General features: G+C 38.7%; 1 protein-coding gene across 1 annotated transcript in view; it reads left to right on the forward strand.

Annotated features, from left to right (window-relative positions):
• Nucleotides 1-14,329, forward strand: part of CDH2 (cadherin 2) — a 119,280-nt gene that overhangs the window by 78,652 nt on the left and 26,299 nt on the right. The window contains exons 3-5 of the mRNA XM_028737108.2: nucleotides 8,449-8,666; nucleotides 10,945-11,091; nucleotides 13,248-13,403. Of these exons, the coding sequence (XP_028592941.2) occupies nucleotides 8,449-8,666; nucleotides 10,945-11,091; nucleotides 13,248-13,403 (521 nt within the window). The remainder of the gene's footprint in view (nucleotides 1-8,448; nucleotides 8,667-10,944; nucleotides 11,092-13,247; nucleotides 13,404-14,329) is intronic.

Here is a 14,329-nt window from a genome sequence, read left to right on the forward strand (position 1 = left end):
GGCTCAGGCAGGCCAAGGTGTGATATTCCTGAGGATTTAGCAAGTTTACATAGTTCCAGACACAATTTACACAAAACATTAGCATTTGATAAGACAATCAGGATGCCCATCAGACATCCCTCAATGCAGAGCATCTGGGCAAACAGTGACAATTAATACAAAGGAGGTTCATAGATATAGGAGAGGAATCCTTTCAGGAACTTCCCCTGACTGCTATCTGACTACGGGTTCTCAGGCAAGGGGGATTAAGGAGACAGGAAATATTAAGATGGCTTTTGGATTGCTATCCTGTACTATTTTGGACATGTGGTTTATATGCTTAGGTAAGTGTGTTTACCTTGTGCAATTATCAATATTTATTTTATATTTGAGACCTTAGAATTCCTATAACAGTGGTTCAGCTGACTGAACAACCAAAGAGTGCTCACTAACCGTTCCTTGCCATGGATGCAAGTGCTATTTTAGGCTGCATCAACAGAAGTATAGTGTCCTGATCAAGTGAAGTAATAGTATTATTACATTGCTATTACTATTATTTTCCTCGTCTCCATATTTTGAGAGCTTGTGAAGATGATGGATAATTGTATATAGGCTAGGGTATGGTATATCTTAAGGAGGATTGTCTCCTCCCTTCAAATCAGCTGAAGAGGTTCTCCTTTGGGTCCTTGCTATATCCAAAGCACAGTTGATGAGAGCCTTTTAGGTGATAGTATTCCAACTGTGGAACTCTGTCCCCAAAAAAAAGCCATCTGGCACTCACTCTAATGATATTTTTTATTTGTCATTGGTTAAAGTTTTATTAATTCCAGAATCAATTTGTCAGTTTGTCTGGCTGATGTCCCTAATATTTGGAAGATGAAGGAGAAAACAAACTCCACATGTTCTGGCCTTAAACTTTTCTGTGGAACTTTTATTTTTGCTTCCTCTTCTATTCGGAATGTTCCAAACTTTTTTATTATAGATGTCAGACTTCTGACACTCTTAATTCTGTTGTAGAATCCAGGCATTGCCTTCCATGACTGAAAGGCTCCTTTTGCCCACCAAAGACTTTGAATCCAGCAAAACTGGTGAAAGAGACAAGGCAATCCTTGTTGATTCGCACCCCCTTCTCCTCCTGCAACCCCTAGCACCACCTCTCACTTTTCCAGAGGGATCCCCGCCCAAGTCACAGCACAGTGTAAGAGGGGGTGCTGGAGGCATCGGGCAGAGAGGAATTGGCAAAAAAACCTCCATGTGCGAGATCATCCTCTAAGTGGTACTCTTAGTTTACTAAAATTAATAACTATATGGCATTCATATTTAAAGCTGCTTTTATTGTCCAGAATCATATGTTTGGATATGTGTATTTGTTTGTATTGCTGCTTCTCTGTACTGAATAAATTGCATTTATTATTCTCCTCTTCTTTCAATTTCACAAGCTTAGACAAAGTTCCACATGAGTATATACAGACTTATACTTGCCATCTGTTTGTTAAATAATCTGAGCACAAGAGAGACTTGAATCTCTATACTTTGTCTGCATTAGAAAACAAAAGCAGTCATCTAAATACAAGCATTATTGTTTCCCCTAAGATGCTTGCTCCTTTCTGTTACATTTTTTCTGCTAAAATGAAGACAAAAGAAATGTCAGTGCTCAGGAAGATTTTGTGTCAGTATGTGGTAGGGGCAAGAATTGAAAAGGATCAGTGAATCAGATGTAATTTGGGTTATGTTTGAGATACCAAATCTGTGTTTTGCTGACGGCCACTATTCCTTTTTCTCCTCCCCGAAAAGCTGCATAGGCATTTCTATCAAACAGAAAGAACTTTATCCCTGTTTTCTTTCTGACATGCCTATGATGACTTTGTTCAATGAGCAAAGAGGATTATGGGAAGTGGAACTAGGTGGGTTGTTTGAGTAAAGATGTGTAAATGACTTTCATTGTGGATATGAGGACTGAACATTCTTAGGATAGTATTTTTCCCTTTCAGGTAGCTTTTAAAAACAGTCCATTTGAAAAATTGGGGCAAAGGTTTCCCGAGCGTATCAAAATATGCAGTAATTCTAAACTAAATAGTAGTTCATGTCTTTCAACTTTTGATTTGCCCAATGGAGATTTTTTTATATATATAATCCCATTTACCGGGGGCGGGGAATTATTTAATCTGTATTCTCAGAAAAATATTTCTTTATCGGCTAAATTCTCAGAACCACATTTGAAATAGTTGCATCAAACAATTATTAGTGCTAGAAGGCCAAAATAACCAGTACATTAGTTGTTATATATGCTCACATCCATACCATACATTTCATAGAATTGTAAAGTTGGAATCTTTACTCAAAGGATCATCTAGTCCAACCCCATGCAATGAAGGAAAAACACTTTAAACCATAGGGAATCCAATGAATATGATGCATTTTGATTTTTTTTAATGTCTTGCAATATTGCATTTTTATAGACACTTGCCATTTTGTTCACAACTTTTTAGTTGAAAAATGGCATCACAGAATTTGGAGGAGTGCAAATTTTAAAAGCTACCTTTGTCTCAGTTTGCATATTGTTCTGGGAAGTGAATTAGACCAGTCCTTATAAAAATGCAATCTGAACCAATATTGTCCTTCGTCCCTACTACCAAACTGCATTACATTAAACATATAGTTTTATACTGTATCTGTTTGTTTGTTTGTTTGGCTGGTTGGTTGGTTTGAAACAAATCATAACTGGCAGGAGGACTAATCAGAAGCATAGCATATGGGAAAGGGAAACCTTTTGTTTTCACAGCACCGTCCTAACTAAAATTTTCCCTTCCCTGACATTCCTGTTTGCATGGGAGGGCAGCTGTAACTTGTGACAGTGACTGCTTCCCTTCTGTGTCAAACAGCGATTTGGGAGGGGGTGTCAATCTAGAAGAAAGGGTTAAATCTCTCTGATTTTGATATGCCCCTCCTCAGCTTCTGTTTACGGTTTAAAAAGAAGCACACAGTGTCAAACTCTCTTCTTAATATAATATTTGGTCCTTAAATACTTTCTTTTCCTTCTCCTGTCCATTGGCAAATCCTGCTGTTTCAACGTCTCTCATCTGCTGCCTGATCATCACCATGGAGTCATTGACTGCAGATCATTTCCCTTTATCATCTATTCCTTCTTTGCAGTGTATTAGTTCAGAAATCTTACATTAAAATTTTTGTGTGTCTCCCTTCTATCTGTTTGGATCGCCACTGCTTATGGTATCACAGTACCACCAATATACATAGCTGCAACAATGCTTGCACCAGTGCTGTTACCGTAGCATCCTTCATTTGACAGCCTGGACAAATCTCCCCTGCAGTATAATCTCATTATAAAAGATTACCACCAAATCTTTGACATTTAGGATTGCACTAGCCTTGCTGTTTCCATGGTGAGAGATTTATTTAGGATAGCACTTTGCTGAATTATTCTCAGTCTTGTGTCCATCATGTTCCCAGTGTTCTCTACCTAATTTTATAGTCCGTAATAGATTTCAGTGACAATGGTACTTTGGTATTTTCAGTAGCACAAACCCATACATGTCCCATCAGTAGATCACCTGGTAAACAGAACTCCCTGGCCTATTTGATGTTGTCCTAGTTTGTTGTTGACTGCAGTACAGAGAAGCTCACATAAAGGTTTCCCCATCACCACCTTCCCCTTAAACAGAAGTCTTCCAAAATGAGACAAGTATTCTTGTTGTGCTATTGGGGTTCTTGGTCAAAGAAAAGAAATTGCTTGGCTTGTACAAAAAAAAAAGAAGTAATATATGCACTTGAGATGCAACGTGATTATTATTGCTGAACATACACTTTAATTGCCTGATAAATGAAGCTGGTTAATTGAAGATTATACTAGTAAGGTACATGAGATTAGAGACAAATTTTACAAGTGCTATGAATTATTCATATCATTAGATATGAGAGTAAATGGTTTAGTTCTCTGGTGTAATCTAAACGAGATTGCATGCTTAGTACTTTGGGTTTTGTATTGTACACCTCAGTACATACGGTTTCACAAGAGAACCCTATATAATGCCATAAGACTCAGGAACGTAGTTACTTTGTGTTGTTGAATAAATTAGTTTGATTTTTTTTCACTGTTGGGTAACTTTGTGTCAGTGTCATTAGATAATGTGAACACATGCCCTTGAGTTATAAGTGTGAGAGATCAGATGGGGCAGATCCAACCCACAAAGTTTTGTTTTTATATTGTATGACCCAAACAGCATGGACTGATTTCTGTTGAATATTTGCTGAGAAGCAATTAACACAGCCTTTTAGGTACATGCCATCTTCTATCTAAGCTGACAGCTACATTTAGTGATGCTCATAGTGAAACAGTTGTATTAATGGCCTATCAAGAACAAGAATGAACATTGACTACTCAGCCTGACTAGGTAGGGCTTATTTTTATTTACTTATTATGTTTGAGCCAAATCCTTCCTCCAGGGAGTTCATGTGATGGAAGCCGTTGCCTTAAAAGGTTCAATTCCTTCCTTGTATTTTGTAGGCTGATTTAAGGCCTTCCTTTTGGGAGAGGCATTTTTTCATTTAGTTGGGTACTAGTGATGCTGACTACTGTTGAGCCAAGGTAGGGTACAGAAAGATTTTGTGGAAAAGTTCCACCGGAATATAAAATTATACCATTTAGATTTATGGGGATGGTGGGTTGACTTTGTGAACGGTTAACTTAAAGAAACTTGATTTTTAGAATTGTCTGTGGTGACTAGGATCATCCATATGACCAGAACAGAATACATCTGCTGTCACTCAAATGGGCTTCATTTGTACACCCAGCTCTTGATCCCCAATTGTGATCACACAAAAAAGGAAAGTTGGAGTGACCAGGGCAAGCACAGAGGTAGAAAATACGTACACACCCCAGAGAGATGGAATTAAGAAACATAGACCTCTCCATCCCCATTTTCAAAAGAACTGTCCTATTTTGTGGATGCTTATGCTTACATAATAGATGTTCCCCATTAACACCTAGGCTGCAGTCCCAGGTATTCTCACTCTGTAAGTGCCATTGAACTTAAATATATTTCTGAGCATACGTGCAAGGCCAGTAAAAAATGAGGCCACTCTGACTTTCCTGCAATCCTCCCTGAAGCCTCTTAAGAAAAATTGCTGGCTTTTCATCTATCTTCTTTTAAAACATCATTATTCCACAATGAAAAGAATTTGTTGTGGAAGTGAAACAGGGTCACCCAAAAATAATATGCTGATTTCATATTCGGGGGATTCCCTAGGTATGCAGAAGTATATCTGATTGTAAATTAAAAAGGGGGCGGGGTGACTTTGTGAACTTCTGGAACCTATGGTATGTTGAGGACCCAAAGATGAGAAAATTCCTAAGGAACTTGTCTGGAGAGGGAGCTTCAGAGTTCATAGTGAATGCTATTTTCTCCCAGGGAAGAAGTGAGAGTTCTCACATAAAACAATAGCTGTGATGGGACATCAGTGTGCCCCATCCACAAACAAGGGTTGGCATTTTTTTCCTTCTAACTCTGGTCTTATTTCATGTGAAAAAATAGGGTGGATGTTTTCTGGTTTTAGTTTAAGAAACACATTGCGAATGGCACTGCAACCCATTATGTCCATTTTTCGGTTATAGGAGGGAATAGCCCTGACACTTACCCCAGTGTTTTATTGGAGGTTAGAGTGAGGCTAAAGAAACAAACAAACCAGACAGATTGTGTGAGTCAGTAAATTTAGTCTGTGGCTGAAGACTATTGAGCTATTCAGGTTAAAAGTATCACTTTAAATAGAAGTGGCTAACCTGCGAACCTTCAGGTGTTGTTGGACATTGAGCCCTAACCACCATAGACCATGTATGGCCAGCAATAATGAGAGATGTAGTTCAGCAGTAGATGGAGTGCCACAGGTTCTCCACCTTTGAGTTGGAAGGAAGGAGACCTTTTTGAGGCCCTGTCAGTGTATTATATGCTACAGGTAAGGGTTCAGGTGAGGAGGATGTGCATTCTGAAGTTAAAAAGAAAACCTCTGTACCCCATGCTATACTTCCATCCCTCAACCCAGTAGTGCTCAGGTTTAGGGCAGGGTCTTTTATACTTGTACAGTATAGCACAACGGGAAAGAAAAAGTATCTAGTACAATCCTTCAAACAGAACTCTTGTTAGGTTCTGGTAATGCACTGCATCATTTTATTACAGGTCCCCAGTTAGAATGTTGTAATTCTGAATAATAAGGTTTTTTTTTATTTTATGTTATTTTTCATTCTTTGCCATTCATCTTGGCTATTCCTATTACAGGGGTACCTCAGGTTACTTACGCTTCAGGTTACATGCGCTTCAGGTTACAGACTCTGCTAACCCAGAAATATTACCTCGAGATAAGAACTTTGCTCCAGGATGAGAACAGAAATTGTGCAGCAGTGGCGCAATGGCAGCAGGAGGCCCCATTAGCTAAAGTGGTGCTTCAGGTTAAGAACAGTTTCAGGTTAAGGACAGACCTCGAGAACAAATTAAGTTCTTAACCTGAGGTACCACTGTATTCTTAAATCATTGACTGCCTAATAGAGTTATGGCAGAGCCAAATTTCGCCTAAACCACAAGTTCAGGCTACAGTTCCTTACAGCCCATGACATCCCTCCTCTTGGATTGCTTTACAGGGCTGTTGTAAGATGAAACCCACTGAACGAATGCTATTATGGTGATTAATAAGTAATCATATCAAAGCTTGAGCTGCTGAATGAACCACAGTTCTTTGAGGTATTATATTTAGAGAGGAGCCCTTGTCAGGGAAGTTATGGCAAAGCATTTAAAAACAATGTTTAAAATAGTATCTTGAATCAGTCTGTAGCTGGTAATTTATTTGGGTACAGTATATAACGATCAGTAACATCACCTTGGTGATTTTTGTGCTTCAGTGATCGCAGCACACCAAGTAAAGAAATATTTTGGTGGAATATATGCAAAACCATTTATTTTAAGATAGTTGCTATATGTTATAGTGCTGTGACTAACATGCACACCCCTTTCAATTTAGTTCAGGAAAACATCAGCATTAATAAAGTCTATTTCTACAGAGGAAAATGTTTCTTATCTGACCACTAATACTAATTGAAAAATGATAATTATTCTTTCTTGCTGAATGCTGAAACATATTAAGGTTACTGATTTGAATCATACTTTCAAGGCATACAGGGGAGCAAAAACTGTCCACAACACAATATATAATTTAATTATGGCTAGTTATATATATCAGTATAATTTGTTAATGTGTACTCTTTGCAGAAGAGAATTATTCTGCCAGGGCACTGACAATTTTATACATTTGCAGCAAGGGACTGTCAAAAGAGAACCATTTTCATTGAATTTCATAGCATTCAGTTGCCTGAAGGAAGAATATCAATGAGGAAGGTACCAGCTTCATTTTTTAGTTATTCAGCTATATTGATATATGGACTAAAACAAATAACAAAAAACCCAACCGCAAACTCATTTCTTAGAAGACCCCGTCTATGACATTAGAACCATCCAGTTAGAATATTCCCCTTCCTAAACACACAGCAAAATGATGGACACTTGACAGTGAATTAGATTTCTCTTTGAGATGGATGTTTTTAAGGCTGTAAGCTCTGTAGTTGCCAATATTTTTTTCTGTACTTTTGCTTAAATTCGTTGTATGAGTTTTTCAGTGGTTGCTTACAAAGCCACTCATGTAATTTGCAGTGTGTTTGTGGAGATGCCTGATGTTTTAGGATAGATGTCCATCCTGAAGTTGTGTAGGAGTAAGCACTCACTCATCCTTGTTTGATTTCATTATTAGAGAGAATTGTTCAGCATTTATTCTGGCATCAGTGTATTTAAAGGACACAACTTCCCAGCTTTGAATTGAGAGGGAAGATGGGAATTGTTTTGCTGGGGCAAAAACAGTTTAAAAAAAACCTGCTGCCCTTTTCTTTTTAAAAAACAAAACATTTTTTTATTAAAGATTTATTGGTTTACAAAAGTATGCACAATGTCTCTTTTTTTCTAGCCCTTTTCATGCTTTGGAACAGGAAAGGAAGGGAGGAAGCTGGAAATGTTGGAGTTGGGATTGGCAACTACAATTTGGGACTTTGCCAACAAAGTCCAACCAAAAGTTCTCATTAATTCAACAAGTCTTGCATTTGACACCTTTCTAGGAGATTGTGGCTCATAGATAATGCATTAATGGGAAATTGAAGTTCGTTTTTTAGTTCCTTTCTTACTCACTTATTTATGATGGTAAATTAACAGCGGGGTACCTGTTTTATAACACTAAAAGGTGGGAAGTTTTTATTTTGTCCTTGGAAACAGAATTTAAATACGGGATAATGTTGGTTTTGGACAAATTGCAGCAAATAATCCAGGTTAAACTGGGATGTGGTTTTTCACACCACTTTTAAACTGGGATGTGTGTTTTTTACACCAGTTTGAGCCTTGATAATTGTGTTTTGTGTTTTCGCAGTAAGGTTTAGAAGCTGTGAAGAAAGCAGAAAAGTCAATTTTGAAAGCAGTGCACCATCAGAGTTTAGAGTGAGTGAAGATGGCGTGGTTTATGCAGCTAGAAGCTTTCAGATTTCTCCAGGACTTACTGAATTCCTCTTATACGCTAATGACAAGGAAACCCAGGAAAAGTGGCAAGTGGCTGTGAAACTAGCTCCTGAGCCTGAGGATTCAGTGAAGGTAAGAAATTGGCTAATAGGTCTTTGAAGTTACATTGGTTTAAAATTCTATCCAAACATCTTAGGTTAATAGGTAACTAACATAATTGTTAAGCTTAAAAAATAACATTCCTTAATCTATTTTTTTAACTGGGAAACTGTAGTCCGTTAAGAATGCTAAAGTTATTTACATTTGAGCTTTGTGGTTGAGCAGGATTGTTTATATATTTATACCCAAATTTAAATTGGAAGAGACCATTCTTTTATTTTAAACCCCCTGAAAGCATTACAGTATTTATTCAAGCAGTTAAATAAACCCACAAAATAAACAATTCTCTACGCTGATCCATCAATCAAATTTATTACACTGGAACTACAGATTTACAGCAGAAGCAGGAAAGTGATTCTGGCAGGGAATGTTGGCTTTGCCTTGGCCCTCCGTAATCAAGTGGGGAGGGGGTGAATCATTCATTGTGGCTCCAGTGCCACTTGCCAGGAGAAGAGTCTCCCTCTTGTGGAAATTGTTTCAGGCTAAGCTGCAGGAAGGCGTTGCTCAGCCTTGCTCCCTGTAGGAAACGAATATGCATGATTTATGGTACTTACCCTATTCCTTTGAGCTGCTCCGTCATCTTATAAAAGATATTTCGGACATTTTATGTTGATAGATTGAGCCAAAATAACATTAACAGCCACAGGTGTAAGACTTAAAAAAAGTGTACTCTTAAAAACAGATGGATTTAACCGATTCAAGGGAAACTAGCTCTCTGGAACCATCATGAAGTAGGTCATGATTTCACCCTTAAATAATCTGCAGACATCCTGAGCTTGGGCAAATGCTGGTATAGAAAACCTTAATGCTAGTAGCCCTCTTGCCGACCAACTTCCTTGCACCAATGCTGCACACTGTCTCCTCCCACTGGCATGAGGGTTTTTTTCCAGCTATTGCAGGTTAGTCCATGAATACTATCACCTGCTTCATAGGGGCTTTTTCCACAGTTGCAAGACGTTCTGTTTGCACTTGCATTGCTAATTGCAGGCTGTTTATGACTCCTTGAGCTTTGGAGGCATCTATGCAACCTGCTAACTTTGAAATATCTTTTGTATTTAAGTGCATGCCTCCCAAGCAGTAAACAAGGCATTATACCATAGCAGAAGGTATCCTTCTGAGCCCGCCAAGATCCTTCCTTGGACTGCACAGATCAGGGGTGTAGATACTGTTACCATATTGACCACAATACATAGCTGGTGAAATGTGTTTTGTTTGGTGCATCACCAGTTCTTCAGGCCTGCTCTAAGCCAGTTCTCTACATGCACCCTGCCACTGGAATTATTCCATTACCTAATTTACAGCCAGATCCTAAGCACTTTTTTCAGATGTAAGTCCCACTGAGTTCAGTTGCCCTTGTTTCCCAATAAATGAGCTTAGTAGTGCAACTTTAGCCTTCTTAGCCAGCCCAATTAGGATGCTTTGTGTGGAAGAGTCAGGATTACTTATGCATTATAGTTTAAAACATCTGGCTTCCGTAACGTTAAAAATCCATTATTTCGTTCTTCAGCACAATTAACTGAGCGTACACAATATTGTTCCTAAAGGTTCAAAGTAGGACAATCTCCTTTGCTTTCTCCATATGCAGAAGTGAGTTAGCATGTTTGCATGCACACAGGCAACAAGAGCTAAAAGCCAGAACGCTTACAAATGCAGAGAATTGTTGACACCCTGCAGAGATTAATGCCCACTGTGCAAAGTGGGTCATCTACAGCATCCATCATGGCTGACATAGGTTTAAAATAATTACAACATTAATTCTATGGGATTTAATAGGGTCATAAATATTTGAGACATTCCTTACTACTATGTATTAAACTTCCCTTGGAACTCAAATTATATTTTAGCACACCCAGATCTAAATTTAATGTACAGTAGCACATTACCTGAACTGTAGCTCCAACTAATGAGAAATATCTAAAGGCATGCTATTAAATTCTGCACAGTATTAACTAGTCTCCAGCTGGACTATAAAGCGTATAAGGTAGTTTACACAGCACCAAGGTATAATAAATTGTTTAAAACTCCATCTTCTTTCTACCAGCACCTTGCTAAAAAACAAAGAGGTTGATAGTATTTTACAGGGAAAGAAATGTATTGCATATAATTTTTATACTGTGTCATGCTGTGAATATTGTTAACAGTTTAGGGTTATGCACAATGTTTTTAACACATTAAAAAAGCACACAAGGAAAAATTAGCTAACCAATTCAGGTTCTAATTTTTGTTTGCTTTCATTATCTATCATGGAAAGGAGCAAAAGAAAATGGAAGACATTGTATTTCCAAGACACCAAAATAAGCACATTGGCCATCTGCGAAGACAGAAGAGAGACTGGGTCATCCCTCCAATCAACTTGCCAGAAAACTCCAGAGGGCCCTTTCCTCAGGAATTAGTTAGGGTAAGACTGAGAAGAGAGGAATGTCTATGACAAATATATGGCAAATTCCACCGCAGAACAAATGAAACATGGTTGGCACTAAATCTCTTTTTGTTTACTTGTTTGCCAAGGTTTAGTTTGAAAGTTCTGTATTTCCCCTGCAGTAGTTGGTGAGATTGAAAGCACATCCTGTGGTTGCAATATGCTTTGATTAGCCTCTGGGAAATGCAAAATTAGTTACTTAAATCTGAAAGTAAGTGTGGAAGAAAATGATTTTTCACATACGTGATTTTAAATGAGATTTTTTTCCTACACGTGTTCTCTTAACTGCAGTATACAAATAAGGCTGTTAGGAATGAGGATACTATTGTTTCACAGCAACACAGTGCATCCTGTTCTGAAATACCAGTGAAACTATGTGAAAAGGCATTTTCAGCTTCAAATGCAAAAAAAATAGCTTTTGTTCTCCCTCCCCCCACCAAAAAACAAACATAATAGAACTGAAAACCCATTAATTTTTCACCTTTTTATTCTAGAGTTTGAAGCAAATTTCACAGACAGGGATAGGGATGGAGCTAAGTGGGTAAATAAAGTGCTTAATGTCTTCTGAACTTAAATCATAAGGAGAAACTTGAGGTTTGTGCGTACTGTTTGGTGCTGTGCATCGAAATGCTTTACTTTATGAGTTCAGAGTATCTCAGACAAATTAGCTAGTGGTGTGCAGCCAGACTCTGCCCTTCTATGGCAAAGGTCTCATACACACAGCTGTGGAGGGGGCGTGTTTTGAAAGTAATTATAACATTGTTGGCAAACCACCTGTCTGGTGTACTTACATGTCTGAGCACCACAGTAGTTATTAGGAGCGAAAATAAAAGCTGTGGTGCATGAGATAGTATTTACATGAGGAGAGACATTCTAATACCACACACTGCAAGGGCTCGCTGTTCTTAGGAAATTCCGAAGGCAGCCAGGAGAAAGATGAGGCTGGTCATTTAGGGAATATAATGACTAGCCAGCGAGAGGAGTCAGGAGGAGTTTCACTAGTTGGTGGTTTTGGTAGGTTGCTGCACAGCTGACTGTTCCTCTACTGAGAAGTCTTGAAAACTTCAGATTCGGCTTAAGTTCCTCAACCTACTCAGAAAAGCCCTTGTGTGAATATAGACAAGGTAAACCACCAGAGTTTGCCATCCTGGTAGTCATGGGTACCATGGTGCCTGTGAAGGCTTCTAGTGGGTGGATGTCCCACAGCCTTTGAGCTTTCTTCTTTTTAAGTAAGCCTGTAGACCTCCCAAAAAAGGAAGCCATGGGGCCAAATATTCAAATACTTTCTAAGCAATGTCTGTGAAATGAGAGCTGTATGGGTTGCCAGGGGTGGTTGTCTCTAATTTTCTGTTGTGCCCCACTGTTGTGCAGCCATTTTACATTATGTCACTCAGGCTCCATAGCAGCCACTTTGTGACAGGCACCACCAGCAGTCTCTCAGAATTCAAAACATTGCCACAAGTCCAAAAAGGTTGCTGACCCCTGATCTTAGCCTGTTCTGATGTTTGTTTTTACGCCAAATATAAAAAAAAACCTGTATCCTAAGATGACTGCAAAAGTCAATGGGAAATCTGCAAATCCAGTCACCCTACTATTATTACACGTTATGTCATAATGGCATGCTACCATAAGGATACTCCAGACCAAATTCTGTGTTACTGAGTTGGTTGATCTATGGACACGGTTTCTTTCCAAGCCAAAGACTGGGATGATTGCTACTGATTTTCTACCTTAAATAATAAATTGTTCCAGCCACCTCTTCAGATGCAATGTTGATCAGAGAGGAACGCTTTACAGATATACCAAATCTGCCTGAGGCAACCCTTTACTGGAACATTATGTGGTTGCTAAGGAAGTTGACTGTCCCGAGTAAATTCAAAGCAGTTTTTGGCTAATATGGTGATGTTTGATAAATCTCTTGGGTGCCAGTTCCACATGTTCCGTTATGGAAATGCCAAAGTAAAGTTTACCAACGATAAGTTAACTAACTTGGGCTGCTTTTTGTTTTGCTTTTTGCAATGAGCAAATAAACAAGATTAAAAATAACAAAAGAGTGGATTTGTTTTTGTATTTTAGAGCTAGCACTTCTGATGACTTGGGTGTGTTAACAAAACCATCATTTTCTTTCTCCATAGATCAGATCTGATCGTGATAAAAGCCTTTCCTTGCGATACAGTGTTACTGGGCCAGGAGCTGACCAGCCTCCAACAGGGATCTTTATCATCAATCCAATCTCAGGTCAACTATCAGTGACAAAACCATTAGATCGGGAGCAAATAGCTTCTTTTCACGTAAGTTTTTAGCCAGAGTTTTAAATCAAAGACCTTAACATCTGCTTTGACTTTGAAGGGCACATATGTCATAGTTGGGAGACTTAAAGAATTGGTGCTGGCTCTGCATTTCTACACATTGTTCCTTTTCATACATATTAAGAGCATGCTGTTGACATAGTTGAGCATCTTCAATCTGATTTAATGTATTGGACAAAAGAAAGAAAGCAAAATAGGAATGTGGCATTTTGTATTTTCTGCTTTTCACATTTGGTTACAAATAGGTTGGGGTGGGGGAAGGACCTTTGGAACCAAGGCCATCCTGACCTTCTCCGCCCCCCCCCTCCCTGCCAGCAGAGATTTGCACCTGCAGACCTTTCTGCAGCTGTACCAGCAACTTCTCTAGGGGCCTGAATGTCATCTTGTTGGTAGAGCAGCCTAAGTGTAAATTAAAGCCAGTAAGAATGACATTCCTTGCCATAAAGGAAACAGTAAGTTGGGTGGATAGAAAGATTTCCCAGCAAGATTATTAGAACACAAAATTCCATTTTTGACTAATGCTAAAAAAGAAAAGTCTTCTGAACAGAAGAAGAGCCCTGCAGCATCAGATGAAAGATCTATCTAGTCTCACTGCAAGCAGAGTATGAAGGCAACAGTTCCCTCCTGTTGTAACTCCTGGACAACTGGTATTCAGTGCCATGCTGCCTGTGAACCTAGAGCTTCCATATAATCATGACTCGTAGCCATTGGTAGACTTGTACTCCATGAAGTTGTCTAATCCCTTCTAAGCCAGTAGCCATCACCACACTCCATAGCAATAAATTACACAAATGAAAAAGTGCCTCCTTTTGTCTATCCTGAATTTCCTTCCAGTCAATTTTGTTGAAGGACTTGAGCTCCCTCAGCTTTAGAAACCTCAACCATGTTCCCTCTTAATTACTTTTGTC

This window comes from Podarcis muralis, chromosome 8 (assembly GCF_964188315.1).
Source record: "Podarcis muralis chromosome 8, rPodMur119.hap1.1, whole genome shotgun sequence".
NCBI lineage: Eukaryota > Metazoa > Chordata > Lepidosauria > Squamata > Lacertidae > Podarcis > Podarcis muralis.